Source organism: Aquarana catesbeiana, linkage group LG02 (assembly GCF_042186555.1).
Source record: "Aquarana catesbeiana isolate 2022-GZ linkage group LG02, ASM4218655v1, whole genome shotgun sequence".
In the NCBI taxonomy this organism is placed as follows: domain Eukaryota; kingdom Metazoa; phylum Chordata; class Amphibia; order Anura; family Ranidae; genus Aquarana; species Aquarana catesbeiana.
Window position 1 is genome coordinate 340,069,627 of NC_133325.1, and position 22,458 is coordinate 340,092,084.

General features: G+C 44.9%; 1 protein-coding gene across 50 annotated transcripts in view; it reads right to left on the minus strand.

Annotated features, from left to right (window-relative positions):
* The window catches only part of ABI3BP (ABI family member 3 binding protein), a 496,221-nt gene that overhangs the window by 188,711 nt on the left and 285,052 nt on the right, over positions 1-22,458 (minus strand). For 41 of the 50 annotated variants that reach the window (XM_073614901.1, XM_073614909.1, XM_073614887.1 and 38 more), the window contains 6 exons: positions 22,044-22,103; positions 21,428-21,520; positions 14,040-14,117; positions 13,703-13,777; positions 9,823-9,900; positions 9,486-9,560 (listed from right to left, as the gene is read on the minus strand). In XM_073614901.1, coding sequence (XP_073471002.1) covers positions 9,486-9,560; positions 9,823-9,900; positions 13,703-13,777; positions 14,040-14,117; positions 21,428-21,520; positions 22,044-22,103 — 459 coding nt within the window. The remainder of the gene's footprint in view (positions 1-9,485; positions 9,561-9,822; positions 9,901-13,702; positions 13,778-14,039; positions 14,118-21,427; positions 21,521-22,043; positions 22,104-22,458) is intronic. The other 9 variants (XM_073614902.1, XM_073614884.1, XM_073614925.1 and 6 more) reach the window with 5 other exon arrangements.

The following is a 22,458-nucleotide window of genomic DNA, read 5'->3' on the forward strand; positions in this document are numbered from 1 at the left end:
TGGGGGGGCGTCTGTTCGTCCATCTTTCTCCCACCCACCCACCCACTTGCCACTCAACCGCCACTCACCCGCCAGTTCACCTCCCTGGAACTCACACCGTGCATCATGGAGGAATCGCCCACACGCTTCCTGGTTCTCATGGGGGGGCGCTCACCCGCCTGCTCACCTCCCAGTACTGAATCATGGGGGGGAGATCCCCGCACGCCTCCCGGGCATCCACCGCTTCAGTCACAAGTGTTTCATCATGGCGTTTCGGCCCCAGGATTCTATCATAGCGTTACGGCCCCAGGATTTCTGTCATAGCGTTTCGGCCCCAGGTTTCTGTCACAGCGTTTCTATCTAGGTGTTTAGTGTCAGCGTTTTTCTATCATAGCGCTCCTGTCGTAGCGTTCCTGTCGTAGCGCTTTCTGCCTCCACAGTTCTGTCGCAGCATTCTCCCCCAGCATTTCTGTCATGGCGTTTCTGCCCCAGCATTTCTGTCATCACGTTCGGCCCTGCATTTCTGTCATGGCATTTCTGCCCCAGCGTTTATGTCCTCATGTTCGGCCCTGCATTTCTGTCGTAACATTCAGAATTTCTGTTTTAGTGTTCTGCCCTAGCATTCCTGCCATAGTGTTCTGCCCCAGCATTTCCATCATAAGTGTTCTGCCCAGGCATTTCTGTCTCAGCATTTTTATCATAGTGTTTCTGCCCCAGGATTTCTGTCACAGCGTTCTGCCCCAGGATTTCTGTCATAGAGTTCTGCCCCAGCATTTCTGTCATAGCGTTCTGCCCCAGCATTTCTGTCACAGCGTTCTGCCCCAGCATTTCTGTCACAGCGTTTTGCCCCAGCATTTCTGTCACAGCGTTCTGCCCCAGCATTTCTGCCACAGCGTTCTGCCCCAGTATTTCTGTCACAGCGTTCTGCCCCAGCATTTCTGTTACAGCGTTCTGCCCCAGCATTTCTGTTACAGCGTTCTGCCCCAGCATTTCTGTCACAGTGTTCGGCCCCAGCATTTCGGTCATAGCGTTCGGCCCCAGCATTTCTGTCATAGCGTTTGGCCCCAGCATTTCTGTCATAGCGTTTGGCCCCAGCATTTCTGTCACAACGTTCTGCCCCAGCATTTCTGTCATAGCGTTCTGCCCCTGCATTTCTGTCATAGCGTTCTGCCCCAGCATTTCTTTCATAGCGTTCTGCCCCTGCATTTCTGTCATAGCGTTCGGCCCCAGCATTTCTGTCATAGCGTTCGGCCCCAGCATTTCTGTCACAACGTTCTGCCCCAGCATTTCTGCCACAGCGTTCTGCCCCAGTATTTCTGTCACAGCGTTCTGCCCCACCATTTCTTTCACAGCGTTCTGCCCCAGCATTTCTGTCACAGTGTTCGGCCCCAGCATTTCGGTCATAGCGTTCGGCCCCAACATTTCTGTCATAGCGTTTGGCCCCAGCATTTCTGTCACAACGTTCTGCCCCAGCATTTCTGTCATAGCGTTCTGCCCCTGCATTTCTGTCATAGCGTTCTGCCCCTGCATTTCTGTCATAGCGTTCTGCCCCTGCATTTCTGTCATAGCGTTCGGCCCCAGCATTTCTGTCATAGCGTTCGGCCCCAGCATTTCTGTCACAACATTCTGCCCCAGCATTTCTGTCATAGTGTTCTGCCCCAGCATTTCTGTCATAGCGTTCTGCCCCAGCATTTCTGTCATAGCGTTCTGCCCGAGCATTTCTGTCATAGCGTTCTGCCCCAGCATTTCTGTTTCAGCGCAAAGTCTCTGCATTTCTGTCAAGGCGTTTCTGCCCCAGGTTTTCTGTCATAGCGTTTCTACCCCAGGATTTCTGTCACAGCATTGCTGCCCAGGATTTCTGTCATAGCATTTCTGCCCAGGATTCCTGTCATAGCGTTTCTGCCCAGGATTTCTGTCACAGCGTTTCTGCCCAGGATTTCTGTCACAGCGTTTCTGCCCAGGATTTCTGTTATAGCGTTTCTGCCCCGGATTTCTGTCATGGCGTCCTTCTGTCATGGTGTCCTTTTGTCATGGCGTCCTGTCATGGCGGCATTCTGCCCCAGCATTTCTGGCTTGGTGTTCAGTCTCAGCTTTTCTGTCTTATGCCCCGTGCACACGGTCGGACTTTGTTCGGACATTCCGACAACGAAATCCTAGGATTTTTTCCGACGGATGTTGGCTCAAACTTGTCTTGCATACACACGGTCACACAAAGTTGTTGGAAAATGCAATCATTCTAAACGCGGTGACGTAAAACACGTACGTCGGGACTATAAACAGGGCAGTGGCCAATAGCTTAGATCTCTTTATTTATTCTGAGCATGCGTGGCACTTTGTCCGTCGGATTTGTGTACACACGATCAGAATTTCCGACAACGGATTTTGTTGTCGGAAAATTTTATATCCTGCTCTCAAACTTTGTGTGTTGGAAAATCCGATGGAAAATGTGTGATGGAGCCTACACACGGTCAGAATTTCCGACAACAAGGTCCTATCACACATTCTCCATCGGAAAATCCGACCGTGTGTACAGGGCATTCGTGTTTCTGCCCCAGGATTTCTGTCATTACATTTCTGCCTTAGCATTCTGTCATAGCGTTTCTGTCCCAGGATTTCTGTCATTACATTTCTGCCTTAGCGTTCTGTCATAGCGTTTCTGCCCCAGGATTTTTGTCATGGCATTTCTGCCTCTGCGTTTCTGCCCCAGGATTTCTGTCTTTGCTTTTCTGCCTCAGTATTTCTGCCTCAGTGTTCTGTCATAGCGTTCTGTCATAGCATTCTGTCATAGCATTCTGTCATAGCGTTCTGTCATAGCGTTCTGTCATAGCATTTTTGCCCCAGGATTTCTGTCATTGCATTTCTGCCCCAGGATTTCAGTCTCAACATTTGTCATTACGCTCTGCCCAGGGTTTCGGTTCTCACGTTCCTGCCTCAGCTTTCAGTTTCAGCATTTCTGTTGTAGGGTTTCTGTCAACATTGCTGTCCGTGTGCTTCTGCCCCAAGATTTCTGTCATAGCGTTTCTACCTCAGCGTTCAGTCTCAGCATTCCTGTCACAGCGTTTCTCAGAGGGGCGTTGTTGTTCAGTCATGGCATACTCCGGTAGCTTTTTTTTTATCTTCGTTGTTTGTCATGTGTCATCGTATCTTTGTTCATGTTTGTACCTGGGTCAGTTAGCTAGGGCTCACATGTCAGGATCTGTCACGTCTACAGATCCATACGGGCTGAGGTTTCCTTTGTTAATGATTGTTGACCACAATCTTCTAGCCCATATAACATACGTAATATGATGCACATTCATTCACCACACCTGTACGATTACCCACCATGGTCTGTGGGTACACCAGCCCTGAGTTTTCAGTTAATTACCGGTCTCTGCGCGGCAGGTTGCTCGGGCTCACTCACTACTACACGAGGGGGGGGGTCCGTCATCAGGTTCATTCACACACAGTGGTCTTTACATTTCTGCTCATGTTCTCATACTTAGGTAGGCACAGAGGGGCGTTGCTGTTCTCATGTCTTGTTGCCTGTCATTTCTCTTGTTCATGTTCTCAGGTTGGGCTGCATTGGCATTCATCATCCCCTTGTTGGTCCTTAAGTGGTAGGTTTGGGCAAACGTTGTCATGATTCTGGATTACACTCTCGGGCCTGATATCTTGTCTAGGATGTGGCCTGGAAGACTGCTCAGGGACGTCAGTCCAGTCATCTTTTCCGTTCCCCAGCCGGTTCCAGGTAGGGGGCTTTCAGTCACTTTGGGTATGACTGTTTAATGCCATGGGACTTATTTCCCCGGGGTGGAGTCTGGCCCTCCTTCCTCGGTTCAGGATTCAGACTCGGTTGCCAGGTCACAGGCTGAAGCACGACCCGATTGAATCAAGTGGGACCAGAATTCTGTGTCTGGCATGGTTTCTCCATGTTGTCAATGCTTATTGCCATAGTGCTTGGGCCTCATCCTCATCCACCTACTCCATCACATCCTTCAGGTATTTAGCATTTTGAACTCCTGACAGTTGTACTTTGGCACGCACCCGCGCACTTCCCCATACCAGTATGGGTAGGCCAGGGCTTGGGGGGGGGTTACTGAGCACTTCACTGGTGTCTGGTTGAAGTTTTGATCTTCTTGGCTATCATTTTGCAGGGGCTCCTCAGGACAGCCATGGGTCCCCTTCCCCCACGCATCCTCTCATTCACAGCAGTTCATTCTCATGTCTAGGTCGTCTCGGGCTTCAGGCTCTGTCCAATCGCTCACGGGACATTTAGTTGGGTTTTGGGTAGTTTCGCAGGTTCTATAGGGGGTTCTGTCTCATCACCAAGTCAGGAGTTGGGGGGGTGTTTCTCCTGTCATAGCGGACACTTATCGGATATATACTGTTGCCATCCGGGCGCGCGCTACTCCAATTGCTAGATTGTTACCTTCCCTTCTTCACCTAAATTTGTGTCTTTTTGCCCTCTTTCCAGGCATAATGACCAGTCAGGCCAAGGCACACCTCAGGCCTTGGTGCTTAGGAGTATCACTTTCTCACTCGAAGACTTTGACTACAAGTGTAAAGGCTGGCCGGAGGCTAGCCTGTATTATGTGGGAGGAGTCTGAGAGGGCTATTTAAGCCTCCTCCTCTGTCAGGCCAGGGCTCGTCGGCGTTTCTGGGTTCCCACCCACCCGCTTCCCCCAATCTTCATAGATACTCATAATACTTTTTCTTACATTCAGGGTATGCCCTCTTTTCAGGCATACTGACCAGTAAGGCCAAGGCACACCTCAGGCCTTGGTCCTTAGGAGTAGGGATGAGCCGAACACCCCCTGTTCGGTTCGCACCAGAACATGCGAACAGGAAAAAAATTTGTTCGAACACGCAAACACGGTTAAAGTCTATGGGACACAAACATGAATAATCAAAAGTGCTAATTTTAAAGGCTTATATGCAAGTTATTGTAATAAAAAGTGTCTGGGGACCTGGGTCCTGCCCCAGGGGACATGGATCAATGCAAAAACAAGTTTTAAAAACGGCAGTTTTTTCGGGAGCAGTGATTTTAATAATGCTTAAAGTGAAACAATAAAAGTGTAATATCCCTTTAAATTTCGTACCTGGGGGGTGTCTATAGTATGCCTGTAAAGGGGCGCATGTTTCCTGTGTTTAGAACAGTCTGACAGCAAAATGACATTTCAAAGGAAAAAAAGTCATTTAAAACTACTCACGGCTATTAATGCATTGCCGGGCCGACAATACACATAGAAGTTCATTGATAAAAACGGCATGGGAATTCCCCACAGGGGAACCCCAAACCAAAATTTAAAAAAAAAATGACGTGGGGGTCCCCCTAAATTCCATACCAGGCCCTTCAGGTCTGGTATGGATATTAAGGTGAATCCCGGCCAAAATTAAAAAAAAAAAATTATGTGGGGGGTCCCACTAAATTCCACACCAGACCTGGATTTTAAGGGGAACCCCGCGTCGAAAATTAAAAAAAAAAACGGCGTGGGGTCCCCCCAAAAATCCATACCAGACCCTTATCCGTGCATGCAACCTGGCAGGCCGCAGGAAAAGAGGGGGGACGAGAGAGCGCCCCCCCTCCTGAACCGTACCAGGCCACATGCCCTCAACATTGGGAGGGTGCTTTGGGGTAGCTCCCCAAAACACCTTGTCCCCATGTTGATGAGGACAAGGGCCTCATCTCCACAACTCTGGCCGGTGGTTGTGGGGGTCTGCGGGTGGGGGGCTTATCGGAATCTGGAAGCCCCCCCCAGATCCCGGCCCTCCCCCCTGTGTGAAATGGTAAGGGGGTACAAAAGTACCCCTACCATTTCACAAAAAAACTGTCAAAAATGTTAAAAATGACAAGAGACAGTTTTTGACAATTCCTTTATTTAAATGCTTCTTCTTTCTTCTATCTTCCTTCATCTTCTTCTTCTGGTTCTTCTGGTTCTTCCTCCGGTGTTCTCGTCCAGCATCTCCTCCATGGCGTCTTCTTCCCTTCTTCTCCTCGAGTCGCTCCTCATCCATGGCATGGAGGGAGGCTCCCGCTCTTCTGTTCATCTTCTTCTCTTCTTCATCTTCTTCTCTTCTTCATCTTCTTCTCCGGGCCGCTCCGCATCCATGGATGCATGGAGGGAGGCTCCCGCTGTGTGACGCGTCTCCTCTTTTGACGGTTCTTAAATAATGGGGGGCGGGGCCACCCGGTGACCCCGCCCCCCTCTGACGCACGGTGACTTGACGGGACTTCACTGTGGCATCACGGGGAATGCCACAGGGAAGTCCCGTCATGTCCCCGTGTGTCAGAGGGGGGCGGGGTCACCGGGTGGTCCCGCCCCCCGTTATTTAAGAACCGTCAGAAGAGGAGACGCGTCACACAGCGGGAGCCTCCCTCCATGCGTCCATGGATGCGGAGCGGCCGGAGAAGAAGATGAAGAAGAGAAGAAGATGAAGAAGAGAAGAAGATGAAGAGAAGAGCGGGAGCCTCCCTCCATGCCATGGAGGCCTGGTACAGTTCAGGAAGGGGGGGCGCTCTCTCATCCCCCCTCTTTTCCTGCAGCCTGCCAGGTTGCGTGCTCGGATAAGGGTCTGGTATGGATTTTTGGGGGGACCCCACGTCGTTTTTTTTTTTTAATTTTGGCGCGGGGTTCCCCTTAATATCCATACCAGACCTGAAGGGCCTGGTATGGAAATTAGGGGGACCCCCCATGTCATTTTTAAAAAAAATTTTGGCCGGGGTTCCCCTTAATATCCATACCAGACCTGAAGGGCCTGGTATGGAATTTAGGGGGACCCCCCACGTCATTTATTTTTTTAAATTTTGGTTCGGGGTTCCCCTGTGGGGAATTCCCATGCCGTTTTTATCAATGAACTTCTATGTGTATTGTCGGACCGGCAATGCATTAATAGTCGCGAGTAGTTTTAAATGACTTTTTTTCCTTTGAATTGTCATTTTGCTGTCAGACTGGTCTAAACATGGGAAACATGCGCCCCTTTACAGGCATGGTATAGACACCCCCCAGCTACGAAATTTAAAGGGATATTACACTTTTATTGTTTCACTTTAAGCATTATTAAAATCACTGCTCCCGAAAAAACGTCTATTTTTAAAACTTTTTTTTTGCATTGATACATGTCCCCTGCGGCAGGACCCAGGTCCCCAAACACTTTTTATGACAATACCATGCATATAAGCCTTTAAAATTAGCACTTTTGATTTCTCCCATAGACTTTTAAAGGGTGTTCAGCGGCATTCGAATTTGCCGCGAACACCCCAAATTGTTCGCTGTTCGGCGAACTTGCAAACAGCCGATGTTCCAGTCGACTCGAACTCGAAGCTCATCCCTACTTAGGAGTATCACTTTCTCACTCTAAGACTCTGACTATATATATATATATAAGATTACAATGATGAATACCATGATCCCTAAAGCCAAATCCTTAACTCAAACAATTGCCACCACACAACAACCAATATATATATATATATATATATATATATATATATATATATATATATATATATATATATATAATGGTTGTTGTGTGGTGGCGGTTGTTTGAGTTAAGGATATGGCTTTAGGGATCATGGTATTCATCATTGTGATCTTTTTGTGATTTCCTGGTAGGGTGGGTGCTGGGGTACCCCATGTTTTTCTTTTGCGGATGTTTGAGATTTTGTAAGGGGGGTGCTTGCGATGAGGATGGCACACTTTGTTCCATCGTGTCCCTTGTGGGCCCATCCCATATTGGGGTTTGAGTTACATAGTTACATAGTTAGTCTGGTTGAAAAAATACACAAGTTCATCTAGTTCAACCAATGTGGGGTTGTGGGTTCTTTCAAAAGAGACTGGATGTGCTTGTTTTGGTGCTCTGGTTAGCTGGTTGCTGTGTAAAGGGGCTGTGGTGTGGCTGGGGGTTGTGGATCTGTCTGGTGATTTGGCCTGGTCTAGGTGTGTTTTTGGTTTGTTAGGCTCTCCCCTTCCGCTGCTTTGTTGGGGGTTTCCTGGTGGCTTTTTTGGGGGTCCTTTGGACCCTATGTGCTGTTACCTCTGTCTGTTGTGCTTCCTCTCCTTTGTGCCTGTCTAGGTGGGGATGGGTGCTTTGGTGGCTCTCCGACCAGGTTCATGCATTCTGAGTGGTGCTGGGCTTCCCCCCTTCCCAGATATGGGGCATCTGTGCCACATGGTGCATGTGTGGTGGACATTTTGGCTGCTTGTGCGTGCGCCCTAGTGGTGTGCGCGCAGGGCGGCCATTTTGGCAGCTGCTGCATATGCATGGTGGCCCTTTTGGCTGCCCATGCATGCATCCGGTCGAAAGTGACATCACACACTGGAAATCAGCCCGGAGCTGCTGCACTCCGAGGGGGGCATTTATTGTGGGTCTCTCTGTCAGCCTGTGAACAGCGGGTGAGCATGCACATATGGTGGATGAGATGTTCTTTCCTTTTCCATCGGCGGTGGAAAGGTTTATCTTTTGAGCTTATGTAGGGGTTCTTTTTGGTGTCTCTTTCCTTTTTAGTCACACCAGATCCACTCACCTATATTCCATTTCTTTGCCTATGTTACTTGGAAATACAATGGCGATGGTCACCGTAGGGAATCTACATCTGGTGGGGCTTCAGAAAACGAATACTGGCATATATGTATTGAGCCCATCTTTGGTTGCGACTCTTTTTGCTTCCCTTTAGCTGTGGATACAATGGCACTTTCTACTGCATGGGCTTCCAATGTACTATATAGGTATGTATGTTTTGACCTTCTTGGATACGTACATTTAGCCTGGCTTTAGGCCACAAAAAAAAGCTTAATGTTTTTTTGGGGGGATTGTTTGTCATAGATTTGGTGCAGTTTTTCAGTCTTGGGATCCTTTATGCCCTCCACATCTGCATCTGTTGGACACTTGTATACAGGCACCTCAGATGGTCCACTAGCCTCCCCTTGCTTGATCTGGCTTTCACCACAGGGGAATATTTTGAAGTGATGTCCATCTGCATATGTTTGTATGTATCGGGTTCTATTACAACGTTTGGTTATACTTATATATGTATTTACGCATACTTCAATGTATTACATATTTATCATTATGTTTTTTCTTAAGTAGAAGCTATTGTTGTTCTAAAGAAGTAGGCATAGAAACATGTCGAGGAGTTATAGCCATCTTTGAAATAGACTTATTCTGCTAAGAGTTATTGCTCCCATACTCTTTTATATTTATGTAATATGTGATTGTAAGTCATGTGGCTTGGCTGCTTTATTCTAAAAGAATTCTTATTGAGTTTTAGCTGATCTTTATCTAGCTTTTATCTACGGTATTATTAGTGTAATATGGGGAGCGACCATCCCTGTTAATTTCCTGTGTGTTACTCCTTGGGGCACCTACAAAGTACATGTTATCTTTTTTTGGAATTCATGATAGAATGTGCAAAATCTGGACTGTGTGGTTAAAACACACAAACAAATTTTCCACCTGACATTGCCTTCCACCACACGATTGTTAGCTTGTTCCATGGAAAGAAATACTGTAGAATAGCTCTTTACCTATGGTAGATGTGTGCTTTTGGAAAGGCAAGTAAGTACTCAATTTTGACACTAAAGTTGATTTAGGATGCATCCCTGTTGAAAAAGCATAGCTAAATGAGTATATTATATCTAATACACTTTTTTTTAAAGCTATCATGCACATAGTAGAATAAAAGTGAATTTGTCAGGAGAGAATAATGAGGGGCAATGGTGGTATAAAGAAAAATGAATGGCATACATAACTGTACAATTTAGCTGCAAAGCCTGGTTCAGTTTTGAAGTCTTTTAGACGTACAGCACAGCAAAAGCGTAATGTTCAGATCAATGCATAAGGAAACTCTTTTATCACATGTACCTTTATCAGAAGTTGTGCGCAGTTTAATAGGCATATCTGTGCTCACTTGTTGTACATCAATAGACTCTGGTACATCTCCTGGCGATAAAGCCATTAGGAAATCAGATAATATAAAAGTAATAATCTGTGGTCAAATTTCTAAAGTGACTTTAACAATAACAGAGTACATAGGTATGGAATATTAATGGTATAAAAAGTTTGATGCTACACCCCCATGCTTTCCACCCCCACCCTTAAAACAGTATACATTTAGAGCAGCCTTAAGGGGTCAGCAGGTTGCTGGGGGGGGGCACGTTGATGGGGGTTCTTTCCTTAAGACTTCTTTCTCTGAGTGATTCTTTATACAAGTGAAATGCACTTCAAGCTCTGGACTCCATCGATTGCATGAAGCATACATACGTTGCAAACTACACTGGAAATCACCTAACAGGTTGTAGGTGACCCTTTCTCTCTATTCAGCTCTCCTTCCACTCTAACATGCGCTCTCTACCACTCCTTCTGGCAGTTGTAGCCTCTCTTCTCAAACTCTCTTACCTTCACAACCCTTCTCCACTTCACAGCTTATACTGTACATATCACCCTGCCTTCTGTCCTCTCCTTATTACTGCTCCTACCAACTCTTGCCAATTTTACATCCATATACCGATAAAACCTCCAGGACTCTGAGGCATGTCCCTTCATATACAGTAAATTACACTCCCACATTACCTCCCTCACCCTCCTGCTTCTCCTAACCTCTGGTGACATATCCCCAAACCCTTGCCCTCCATTTTTCTTTGCCTGATGCTCCCATCTTTTTACACCCTCAAGCAGCAGCCGCAACGCACAGAACTTAGTCTCTTTTCTTCTTTTTCCCGAAACCAATCTCTTTCTCCTGTGCCCTCTGAAATGCCCACTCTGTTCTTTAACAAACTCACTGCCCTCCACGACCTCTTTATTCCAAATTCCTTTATTCTACTTGCCATTACCGAAACCTGGCTTCATGAAACCGACACTACTTCTCCTGCTTCCCTCTCCTATGGTGGCCTTCTCTGGACTCATTCCCTCAGATCAATGGACGGAAGAGAGGTGGAGTGGGAATCATTCATTGTATTTGTCTATTTCCACCTGTTTCTCTAAGAATTGCTGTCATCTACCTTCCCCCTGGACCGTTATCAACCTTCCTGAAAGACTTCTCTGCCTGGCTACTCTACTTTCTCTCTTCTGAAATCCCCACAATCATTCTAGGCGACTTCAACATCTCTGTTAATGCTAAAACTACTACTACTTCTAAACTTCTCTGTCTAATCTCATCTCTTGACCTGAAGCAATGGATACAGGCTCCTACTCACTTCAAGGGCAACACCCTTGACCTTGTATTCTCCTATCTGTGCACTCCGTGCAACCTCTCCAGCAATCCTCTCCCAATCTCTGATCACCACTTTATTAGTTTAACTCTCTCCTGGTCTTCCACCTCCTCTCCCTCCAACAGTTACCCATAGAAACCTTCACCATCTCAACCCTTCTCTACTCTGCTACTGACCACTTCTATGACAAAATCTCATCCCTGTCCTGCTCTAACCTAGCCACTTTCGTCTACAACAGCTCACTTTCATCCTCCCTAGACAAGCTCGCCCCCCTCACTACATGCAGAATCAGGCCTCGACCGCTACAACCCTGGCAAACAGACAACACCAGAAGTCTCAGAAAACATAGCAACGCTCTTGAGCATCTGTGTCATAAGACTAAATCGAAAATTAAAAAAAAAAACGGCGTGGGGTCCCCCCAAAAATCCATACCAGACCCTTATCCGTGCATGCAACCTGGCAGGCCGCAGGAAAAGAGGGGGGACGAGAGAGCGTCCCCCCTCCTGAACCGTACCAGGCCACATGCCCTCAACATTGGGAGGGTGCTTTGGGGTAGCTCCCCAAAACACCTTGTCCCCATGTTGATGAGGACAAGGGCCTCATCTCCACAACTCTGGCCGGTGGTTGTGGGGGTCTGCGGGTGGGGGGCTTATCGGAATCTGGAAGCCCCCCCCAGATCCCGGCCCTCCCCCCTGTGTGAAATGGTAAGGGGGTACAAAAGTACCCCTACCATTTCACAAAAAAACTGTCAAAAATGTTAAAAATGACAAGAGACAGTTTTTGACAATTCCTTTATTTAAATGCTTCTTCTTTCTTCTATCTTCCTTCATCTTCTTCTTCTGGTTCTTCTGGTTCTTCCTCCGGTGTTCTCGTCCAGCATCTCCTCCACGGCGTCTTCTTCCCTTCTTCTCCTCGAGTCGCTCCTCATCCATGGCATGGAGGGAGGCTCCCGCTCTTCTGTTCATCTTCTTCTCTTCTTCATCTTCTTCTCTTCTTCATCTTCTTCTCCGGGCCGCTCCGCATCCATGGATGCATGGAGGGAGGCTCCCGCTGTGTGACGCGTCTCCTCTTTTGACGGTTCTTAAATAATGGGGGGCGGGGCCACCCGGTGACCCTGCCCCCCTCTGACGCACGGTGACTTAACGGGACTTCACTGTGGCATCACGGGCATCTGTGCCACATGGTGCATGTGTGGTGGACATTTTGGCTGCTTGTGCGTGGGCCCTAGTGGTGTGCGCGCAGGGCGGCCATTTTGGCAGCTGCTGCATATGCATGGTGGCCCTTTTGGCTGCCCATGCATGCATCCGGTCGAAAGTGACATCACACACTGGAAATCAGCCCGGAGCTGCTGCACTCCGAGGGGGGCATTTATTGTGGGTCTCTCTGTCAGCTTGTGAACAGCGGGTGAGCATGCACATATGGTGGATGAGATGTTCTTTCCTTTTCCATCGGCGGTGGAAAGGTTTATCTTTTGAGCTTATGTAGGGGTTCTTTTTGGTGTCTCTTTCCTTTTTAGTCACACCAGATCCACTCACCTATATTCCATTTCTTTGCCTATGTTACTTGGAAATACAGTGGCGATGGTCACCGTAGGGAATCTACATCTGGTGGGGCTTCAGAAAACGAATACTGGCATATATGTATTGAGCCCATCTTTGGTTGCGACTCTTTTTGCTTCCCTTTAGCTGCGGATACAATGGCACTTTCTACTGCATGGGCTTCCAATGTACTATATAGGTATGTATGTTTTGACCTTCTTGGATACGTACATTTAGCCTGGCTTTAGGCCACAAAAAAAGCTTAATGTTTTTTTGGGGGGATTGTTTGTCATAGATTTGGTGCAGTTTTTCAGTCTTGGGATCCTTTATGCCCTCCACATCTGCATCTGTTGGACACTTGTATACAGGCACCTCAGATGGTCCACTAGCCTCCCCTTGCTTAATCTGGCTTTCACCACAGGGGAATATTTTGAAGTGATGTCCATCTGCATATGTTTGTATGTATTGGGTTCTATTACAACGTTTGGTTATACTTATTTATGTATTTACGCATACTTCAATGTATTACATATTTATCATTATGTTTTTTCTTAAGTAGAAGCTATTGTTGTTCTAAAGAAGTAGGCATAGAAACATGTCGAGGAGTTATAGCCATCTTTGAAATAGACTTATTCTGCTAAGAGTTATTGCTCCCATACTCTTTTATATTTATGTAATATGTGATTGTAAGTCATGTGGCTTGGCTGCTTTATTCTAAAAGAATTCTTATTGAGTTTTAGCTGATCTTTATCTAGCTTTTATCTACGGTATTATTAGTGTAATATGGGGAGCGACCATCCCTGTTAATTTCCTGTGTGTTACTCCTTGGGGCACCTACAAAGTACATGTTATCTTTTTTTGGAATTCATGATAGAATGTGCAAAATCTGGACTGTGTGGTTAAAACACACAAACAAATTTTCCACCTGACATTGCCTTCCACCACACGATTGTTAGCTTGTTCCATGGAAAGAAATACTGTAGAATAGCTCTTTACCTATGGTAGATGTGTGCTTTTGGAAAGGCAAGTAAGTACTCAATTTTGACACTAGAGTTGATTTAGGATGCATCCCTGTTGAAAAAGCACAGCTAAATGAGTATATTATATCTAATACACTTTTTTTTAAAGCTATCATGCACATAGTAGAATAAAAGTGAATTTGTCAGGAGAGAATAATGAGGGGCAATGGTGGTATAAAGAAAAATGAATGGCATACATAACTGTACAATTTAGCTGCAAAGCCTGGTTCAGTTTTGAAGTCTTTTAGACGTACAGCACAGCAAAAGCGTAATGTTCAGATCAATGCATAAGGAAACTCTTTTATCACATGTACCTTTATCAGAAGTTGTGCGCAGTTTAATAGGCATATCTGTGCTCACTTGTTGTACATCAATAGACTCTGGTACATCTCCTGGCGATAAAGCCATTAGGAAATCAGATAATATAAAAGTAATAATCTGTGGTCAAATTTCTAAAGTGACTTTAACAATAACAGAGTACATAGGTATGGAATATTAATGGTATAAAAAGTTTGATGCTACACCCCCATGCTTTCCACCCCCACCCTTAAAACAGTATACATTTAGAGCAGCCTTAAGGGGTCAGCAGGTTGCTGGGGGGGGGGGGGGGGGGCACGTTGATGGGGGTTCTTTCCTTAAGACTTCTTTCTCTGAGTGATTCTTTATACAAGTGAAATGCACTTCAAGCTCTGGACTCCATCGATTGCATGAAGCATACATACGTTGCAAACTACACTGGAAATCACCTAACAGGTTGTAGGTGACCCTTTCTCTCTATTCAGCTCTCCTTCCACTCTAACATGCGCTCTCTACCACTCCTTCTGGCAGTTGTAGCCTCTCTTCTCAAACTCTCTTACCTTCACAACCCTTCTCCACTTCACAGCTTATACTGTACATATCACCCTGCCTTCTGTCCTCTCCTTATTACTGCTCCTACCAACTCTTGCCAATTTTACATCCATATACCGATAAAACCTCCAGGACTCTGAGGCATGTCCCTTCATATACAGTAAATTACACTCCCACATTACCTCCCTCACCCTCCTGCTTCTCCTAACCTCTGGTGACATATCCCCAAACCCTTGCCCTCCATTTTTCTTTGCCTGATGCTCCCATCTTTTTACACCCTCAAGCAGCAGCCGCAACGCACAGAACTTAGTCTCTTTTCTTCTTTTTCCCGAAACCAATCTCTCTTTCTCCTGTGCCCTCTGAAATGCCCACTCTGTTCTTTAACAAACTCACCGCCCTCCACGACCTCTTTATTCCAAATTCCTTTATTCTACTTCCCATTACCGAAACCTGGCTTCATGAAACCGACACTACTTCTCCTGCTACCCTCTCCTATGGTGGCCTTCTCTGGACTCATTCCCTCAGATCAATGGAAGGAAGAGAGGTGGAGTGGGAATCATTCATTGTATTTGTCTATTTCCACCTGTTTCTCTAAGAATTGCTGTCATCTACCTTCCCCCTGGACCGTTATCAACCTTCCTGAAAGACTTCTCTGCCTGGCTACTCTACTTTCTCTCTTCTGAAATCCCCACAATCATTCTAGGCGACTTCAACATCTCTGTTAATGCTAAAACTACTACTACTTCTAAACTTCTCTGTCTAATCTCATCTCTTGACCTGAAGCAATGGATACAGGCTCCTACTTACTTCAAGGGCAACACCCTTGACCTTGTATTCTCCTATCTGTGCACTCCGTGCAACCTCTCCAGCAATCCTCTCCCAATCTCTGATCACCACTTTATTAGTTTAACTCTCTCCTGGTCTTCCACCTCCTCTCCCTCCAACAGTTACCCATAGAAACCTTCACCATCTCAACCCTTCTCTACTCTGCTACTGACCACTTCTATGACAAAATCTCATCCCTGTCCTGCCCTAACCTAGCCACTTTCGTCTACAACAGCTCACTTTCATCCTCCCTAGACAAGCTCGCCCCCCTCACTACATGCAGAATCAGGCCTCGACCGCTACAACCCTGGGCAAACAGACAACACCAGAAGTTTCAGAAAACATAGCCACGCTCTTGAGCATCTGTGTCATAAGACTAAATCCCAGGAAGACTTCAACCAATATAAATCTGCCCTCTTAAAATACTATTCCTGCCACCACACTGCCAAACAGACCTACTTTATCACGCTCATTAACACATTATCAACCAGTCCCCATCAACTCTTCTCTACCTTTAATGCTCTACTCTGTCCTTCACTGCCTCCATCCTCTAACTCACTCACTGCCCAGGGGATCGCCAATCACTTAAAAAATAAGATTGATACAATTTGTGAGGAGATCTCCAATGCACAGAAACCTCCCCCACTCAACACCCATGTCCACAGGTACAATCATTACTTTCCCTCATTCAACCCTGCTAGTATTAATGAGGTTGCTAAACTTTCTTCTAACACCCATCTAACCACCTGCTCCCTGGATCCTCACCCTCTGACTCTATTCTACACTCTCTAACTCATGTTTTCTCCCTCTCCCTCTCTTCTGGCATCTTCCCCAACTCTCTAAAACATGCACTAGTCACCCCTATCCTTAGAAAAGCCCTCTCCGCCAAACTCCTTGAAAGACTGGTCTACAACCGATTGAGTGACCATTTGTCTATGAACAAATTGCTTGATCCCCTCCAGCATGGATTTCGCCCTCAACACTCCATGGAAACTGCTCTCCTTAAACTCACAAACGACCTACTTAGGGCTAAAACCAAAGGACACTATTCTGTACTACTTCCCCTGGACTTCTCTACTGCCTTTGATACAGTGGACCACCCCCTCCTCAAAAAACTCTACTCCTTTGGTCTCCATGACTGTATTCTTCGTTGGTTCTCATCCTACCTATCCCACCACTCCTTTAGTGTCACTCACAACTCTACTTCCTCTTCTCTTCTTCCTTTCTCTGGAAGGGTCCCCCAAGGTTCCATCCTTGGACCTCCTTTTCTCAATCTACACTTCCTCCCTGGGTCAGTTGATTGCCACCCGTGGCTTTCAATATCATCTCTATGCTGACGACACCCAAATCTACCTCTCCACCCCCCTAACTCACTCCATCTGTCTTCTCACGCATCCCCAACTTACTAACAGACATATCAGGCTGGATGTCACATCAATTCCTCAAACTCTTCCTATCCAAAACCGAGCTCATGATATTTCCTCCCCCTGTGCCACTTCCCCTGATTTCTCTGTCAAAATCAATGGCTCAACTATCAACCCATCCCCCCATGCCAAGGTCCTAGGTGTAGCCCTGGACTCTGAACTATTCTTTCGGCCCCACATCCAATCACTGTCCAAAGCTTGTCGTGTCAACCTCCGCAACATCTCCAAGATACGCCCCGTCCTAACCAATGTCACCACAAAGCTTGTAATCCACTTCCTGGTCATCTCTCGCCTCGACTACTGCAACTCCCTCCTCATTGGCTTACACCTAAATAGGCTATCCCCCCTTCAATCCATCATGAACACTGCTGCCAGGCTCATCCACCTTACAAACCGCTCAGCGTCTGCTACCCCTCTCTGCCAATCCCTCCATTGGCTGCCTCTCAACCTACTAATTAACCACTTAAAGACCAGCCTCGTTTTGGATTTTAGGTGTTTACATGTTTAAAACAAGTTTTTTTGCTAGAAAATTACTTAGAACCCCCAAACATTATATATTGTTTTTTTTCTAACACCCTAGAGAATAAAATGGAGGTCATTGCAATACTTTTTTTGGCACTGTATTTGCGCAGCGGTCTTATAAGCGCACTTTTTTTTGGAAAAAATTCACTTATTCAATTTTTGAATAAAAAAATAAGACAACAGTAAAGTTAGCCCAATTTTTTTTTTATATTGTGAAATATAATGTTACGCCAAGTAAATTGATACCCAACATGTCACGCTTCAAAATTGCGCCCGCGGAATGGCGTCAAACTTTTACCTTTAAAAATCTCCATAGGCGACGTTTAAAAAATTCTACAGGTTGCATGTTTTGTGTTACAGAGGAGGTCTAGGGCTAGCATTACTGCTCTTACTCTACCGGTCGCGGCGACACCTCACATGTGTGGTTTGACCACTGTTTTCATATGCGGGCACTACTCACGTATGCGTTCGCTTCTGCGCACGAGCTCGTCGGGACAGGGCGCTTTAAAAAAAATTTTTTTTTTTTCTTATTTATTTTACTTTATTTTTTCTTTTTTTTTTGTTTTTTTTTTTAAATTTGGATCACTTTTATTCCTATTACAAGGAATGTAAACATCCCTTGTAATAGAAAAAAGCATGACAGGTCCTCTTAAATATGAGATCTGGGTTAAAAAGTCCTCAGATCTCATATTTAGACTTTAATGCAAAAAAAAAAAGTCGTTTAAAAAAAATGACACAAAAAAAATTGTGCCTTTAAGACAAGTGGGCGGAGCTGACGTAATGACGTCGCTTCAGCCGTCCTATGGTATGGAGATGGGTGGGGGCCATCTTAGCCTCACTCGTCTCCACACTGAGGAAGTGACAGGTCCCGATCGCCTCCCCCGCTACCGACGGCTTCGGTAAGGGGTGGAGGGCGCAGGAGAGCGCCAGGAGGGGGGGTGGCACCTCTCCCGCCACCCATAACGGTGATCTCGCGGTGGACCCGCCGCAGAGACCACCATTATCGTGTACAGAACCGCCGGCCCTAAAGATAGACACCTCGGTTGTGGCAGCAGCTGCTGCCGTTACCGAGATATCCATCTTCAAAGTAATGACGTATATATACAGTGGCTGGTCGGTAAGTGGTTAAATTCAAAATACTAACAATAACTTACAAAGCCATCCCCAAGCTGGCTCCCAGCTACATCACTAACCTGGTCTCCAAATACCAACCAAATCGTCCTCATTGCTCCTCCCAAGAACTCTTGCCTTCTAGTTCCCTTGTCATCTCATCCCATGCTTGCCTCCAGAACTTCTTCTGAGCCTCTCCCATCCTCTGGAATGCTCTACCCCAATCTGTCTGACTATCTCTTACCTTGTTTACTTTCAGACGATCCCTGAAAACTCATCTCTTCAGAGAAGCCTATCTCGCCCCCACCTAACAACTTCACATTTATTTTCACCATCAGCACATCCCCCACAGTTATTACCTCTTGTATCTCCTGACCATCCCTCTTAGACTGTAAACTCTAACGAGTAGGGCCTTCTGATTCCTACTGTATTAAAGTGTATTGTATTTGTACTGTCTACCCTCAAGTTGTAAAGCTCTGCGTAAACTGTCGGCGCTATATAAATCCTGTATTATAATAATAATACAAATACTTTTTGAAGAGGATATACAATGCTGTGAAAACGTATTTGCCCCCTTTCTGATTTTTAATTTTTTTGCATATTTGTCACACTTAAATTACTCAGCTCATCAAACAAATGTTATTATTACACAAAGATAACCCGAGTCATTACAAAATGCAGTTTTTAATTGATGGTTTCATTTATTAAGGCAAAAAATCTGTCCAAACCTGCCTGGCTTTATGCGAAAAAGTATTTGCCACCTAAACCTAATAATTGGTTGTGCCACCCTTGGCGGCAACAACTGCAATCAAACATTTGCAATAACTGGCAATGAGTCTTTCACATTCCTGTGGAGCAATTTTGACCCACTCTTCTTTTCAGAATTGTTTTAATTCAGCCACATTGGAGGGGTTTCCAGCATGAACGGCCTGTGTAAGGTCGTGATACAGCATCTCAATTGGATTTAAGTCCGGGCTTTGACTAGGCCACTCCAAAACCAAAATTTTGCTTTGTTTGAACCATTTGGAGGTGGACTTGCTGTTCTGTTTCGGATCATTGTCCTGCCGCATAACCCAAGTGCACTTGAGCTTGAAGTCACAAACTGATGGTCAGACATTCTCCTTTAGGGTTTTCTGGTAGAGCTCAGAATTCATGGTTCCATCAATAATGGTAAGTTGTCCAGGTCCTGAAGCTGCAAAGCAGCCCTAGACCATCACTCTACCACCACCATGTCTGACTGTTGGTATGATGTTCCAATATCATACCATGTTCTTATGAAATGCTGTATTAGTTTTATGTCAGATGTAACGAGACGTACACCTTCCAAAAAATTAAATTTTTGTCTCTTCAGTCCACAGAATATTTGCCTAAAAGTCTTGGGGATGATCAAGATGTTTTTTCGTAAATGTGAGATAAGCCTTTGTGCTCTTTTTGTCAGCAGTGTATTTGGCCTTGGAACTCTCCCATGGCTGCCATTTTTGCCCAGTCTCTTTCTTATTGTTGAATCATGAACACTGATCTTACCTGAGGCAAGTGAGGCCTGCAGTTCTTTAGATGTTGTTCTGGGTTCTTTTATAACCTCCTGAATGAGTCGTCGTCATGCTCTTGGAGTAATTTTTGTAGGCCGGCCACTCCTGGGATGGTTCACCACTGCTCCAAGTTATCTCCATTTGTGGATAATGGCTCTCCACATGGTTCTCTGGAGTTCCAAAGCCTTAGAAATGGTTTTGAAACCCTTCCTAGACCGATACATGTGCATTACTTTGTTTCTAATCTGTTCTTGAATTTTTTTAGATTGTGGCATGATTTATGGCTTTTTGGGATCTGTTAGTGTGCCTTACTTTGTCAGACAGCTTCTATTTATGTGATTTCTTGATTCAACAGGTCTGGCAGTAATCAGACCTGGGTGTGGCAAGTGAAATTTAACTCAGCTTTCCAAAAGATTGTGGTTAATCACAGTTCATTCATAATTCAGCATGGGGGGGGGGGGGGGGCAATTACTTTTTCGCATAGGGCCAGGCAGGTTTGAACAGCTTTTTCCTTTAATAAATTAAATAATAATTTATAAACTGTATCTTGGATTTACTAGGATTATCTTAATTACTAGGGTGTAATATAAACATTTGTTTGATGATCTGAATCATTTAAAATTGAGAAATATGCAAAAAAATAAAAAATAAAAAATCAGGAAGGAGGCAGATACTTTTTCATAGCACTGTACAAGGAAAGTATTCCTAAATAATGTCACTACAACAGAAATAGGCTTATCGCATAGTTAAACCACAGGTATTACACTGCTAGTGTAAGTATCATTGCAAATACATTACAGGAAAACTCTGCTCTAATGAGTTTTTCCATTTTGGATGGTACCATCAACCAAGCAGGTTTTGATCCCTTGCTGGGTCTCTACGGCTGGCTAGGAGATCTTCCTCCAGTAGCTGAACCACTGTTGTCACTGACCAAACTAAATTCTACATCTATTCCTGTAAGGAATACATTACAGCATTATGATACATGGTTTCTGAGGCCTTAAACCTTTGACCAATTCTACAACAGTGAGAACTCAATATCCCTGTGACAACAGTAGCTGAACTAAACAGCAAACTTTAGGCTTACACAGGTGTAGCTAAGGCTAGGAAAGATCACTCTAACTGTGCTCCAGGCAGTGGTGAATATACAGATGAGGAAGAAATCCTACCATACTCCTTCTGGTGGGTGAACAAGGAGTATGAGATAGGTAAGTGTATGTTAAATATATCTGTTATTTTCCCTGATTTGGTAAAGTATTGTCCTTTTCTTAAGGCACAGAGCTCCACCACAAAAAGCAAGACTAAACAAAACAAAAAAAAAAAATTACCAGCCCTGAATACTATTGTGTTTGGTTGCCATTCAATGAAACTGCAGAAACCAAGATTACTGTAAGCTAATTAAATCTATCAGATGTAATCTATAAAGTCAAAATCTACATTTACCCGCTATGGTCCTGTGTGGCTCTGGAAGTAAATCACTGCTCACTGTGGAGCTTTGGAGCTGTGGAACTTCATTGGATATCGGCTCCTCACCTGCTGAAAAGGCGACCACTGAACTGCATTGCACCACAAATATGAGATGATGATATCATTTATGTAAGTATCTGATGTAAGACCTGGCTCGGTTGCCACATGACAACGTATCAAGTTTAAGATTGCACTGGAAAACGACTGATGAAAAATGAAATTGAATCTTCAGATTCAGAATACTTTATTAATCCCAAAGGGAAATTGCTAAACGTACTAGTTGTTAACACAAGACACTTTGATAAATGAAGCCTATTGTGATTTGATGCAGTATACCTGGCTAACACCAATATTTGTAATACTGCTATAAACACATTTTAGTTTTTGCCCTCATGGATATCTGATTACAATGATTTGCTAGAAGTTAATCATGGACTTTCCATAAAACCTGGTGATCATTTTAAACTTCAACTCTTTTTCAATGGCTATGAGGAATATTTATGAGTTGAAGCTAAACAACCTGATCATCAGTAATATATACTTTTAACATAGTAACATTTTTTTATGTTGAAAAATAAAATCTCAACTTTACCAGGTATTATGTGTGAAGCTGTTATTGGTTGAGGCACTGAAGTAGCCAGTTGATCACTTCCTAAAAAAATAATTAGTATTTAAGTTTGTGGATTTGGCATTGAGATAACAGCGTGGATGGGATAAGAGAATTAATGAAGTAAAGGTGCCTTGAAAGTATTTTCCTCAAAGATAAAATACTAAAATAATGTACTGCAATTAGCAAACATTACTAAAAGCCCAAACTAGTATGCCGAGAATTTCCTTGTTAAGCCATTCATAGATGGACTGTGCCAACTTAAGCAATTTTGCTAGCTTTAGAAGCTCTTCAGTACATTTATTAAGGTCGTAGTGTGAAAGTAGCTGAGTATTGCTGTGATAGAATGATGAAGCCTCCTTGTCTACCCAGTACAGTTTTTGGCGGTACAATTGGAAGT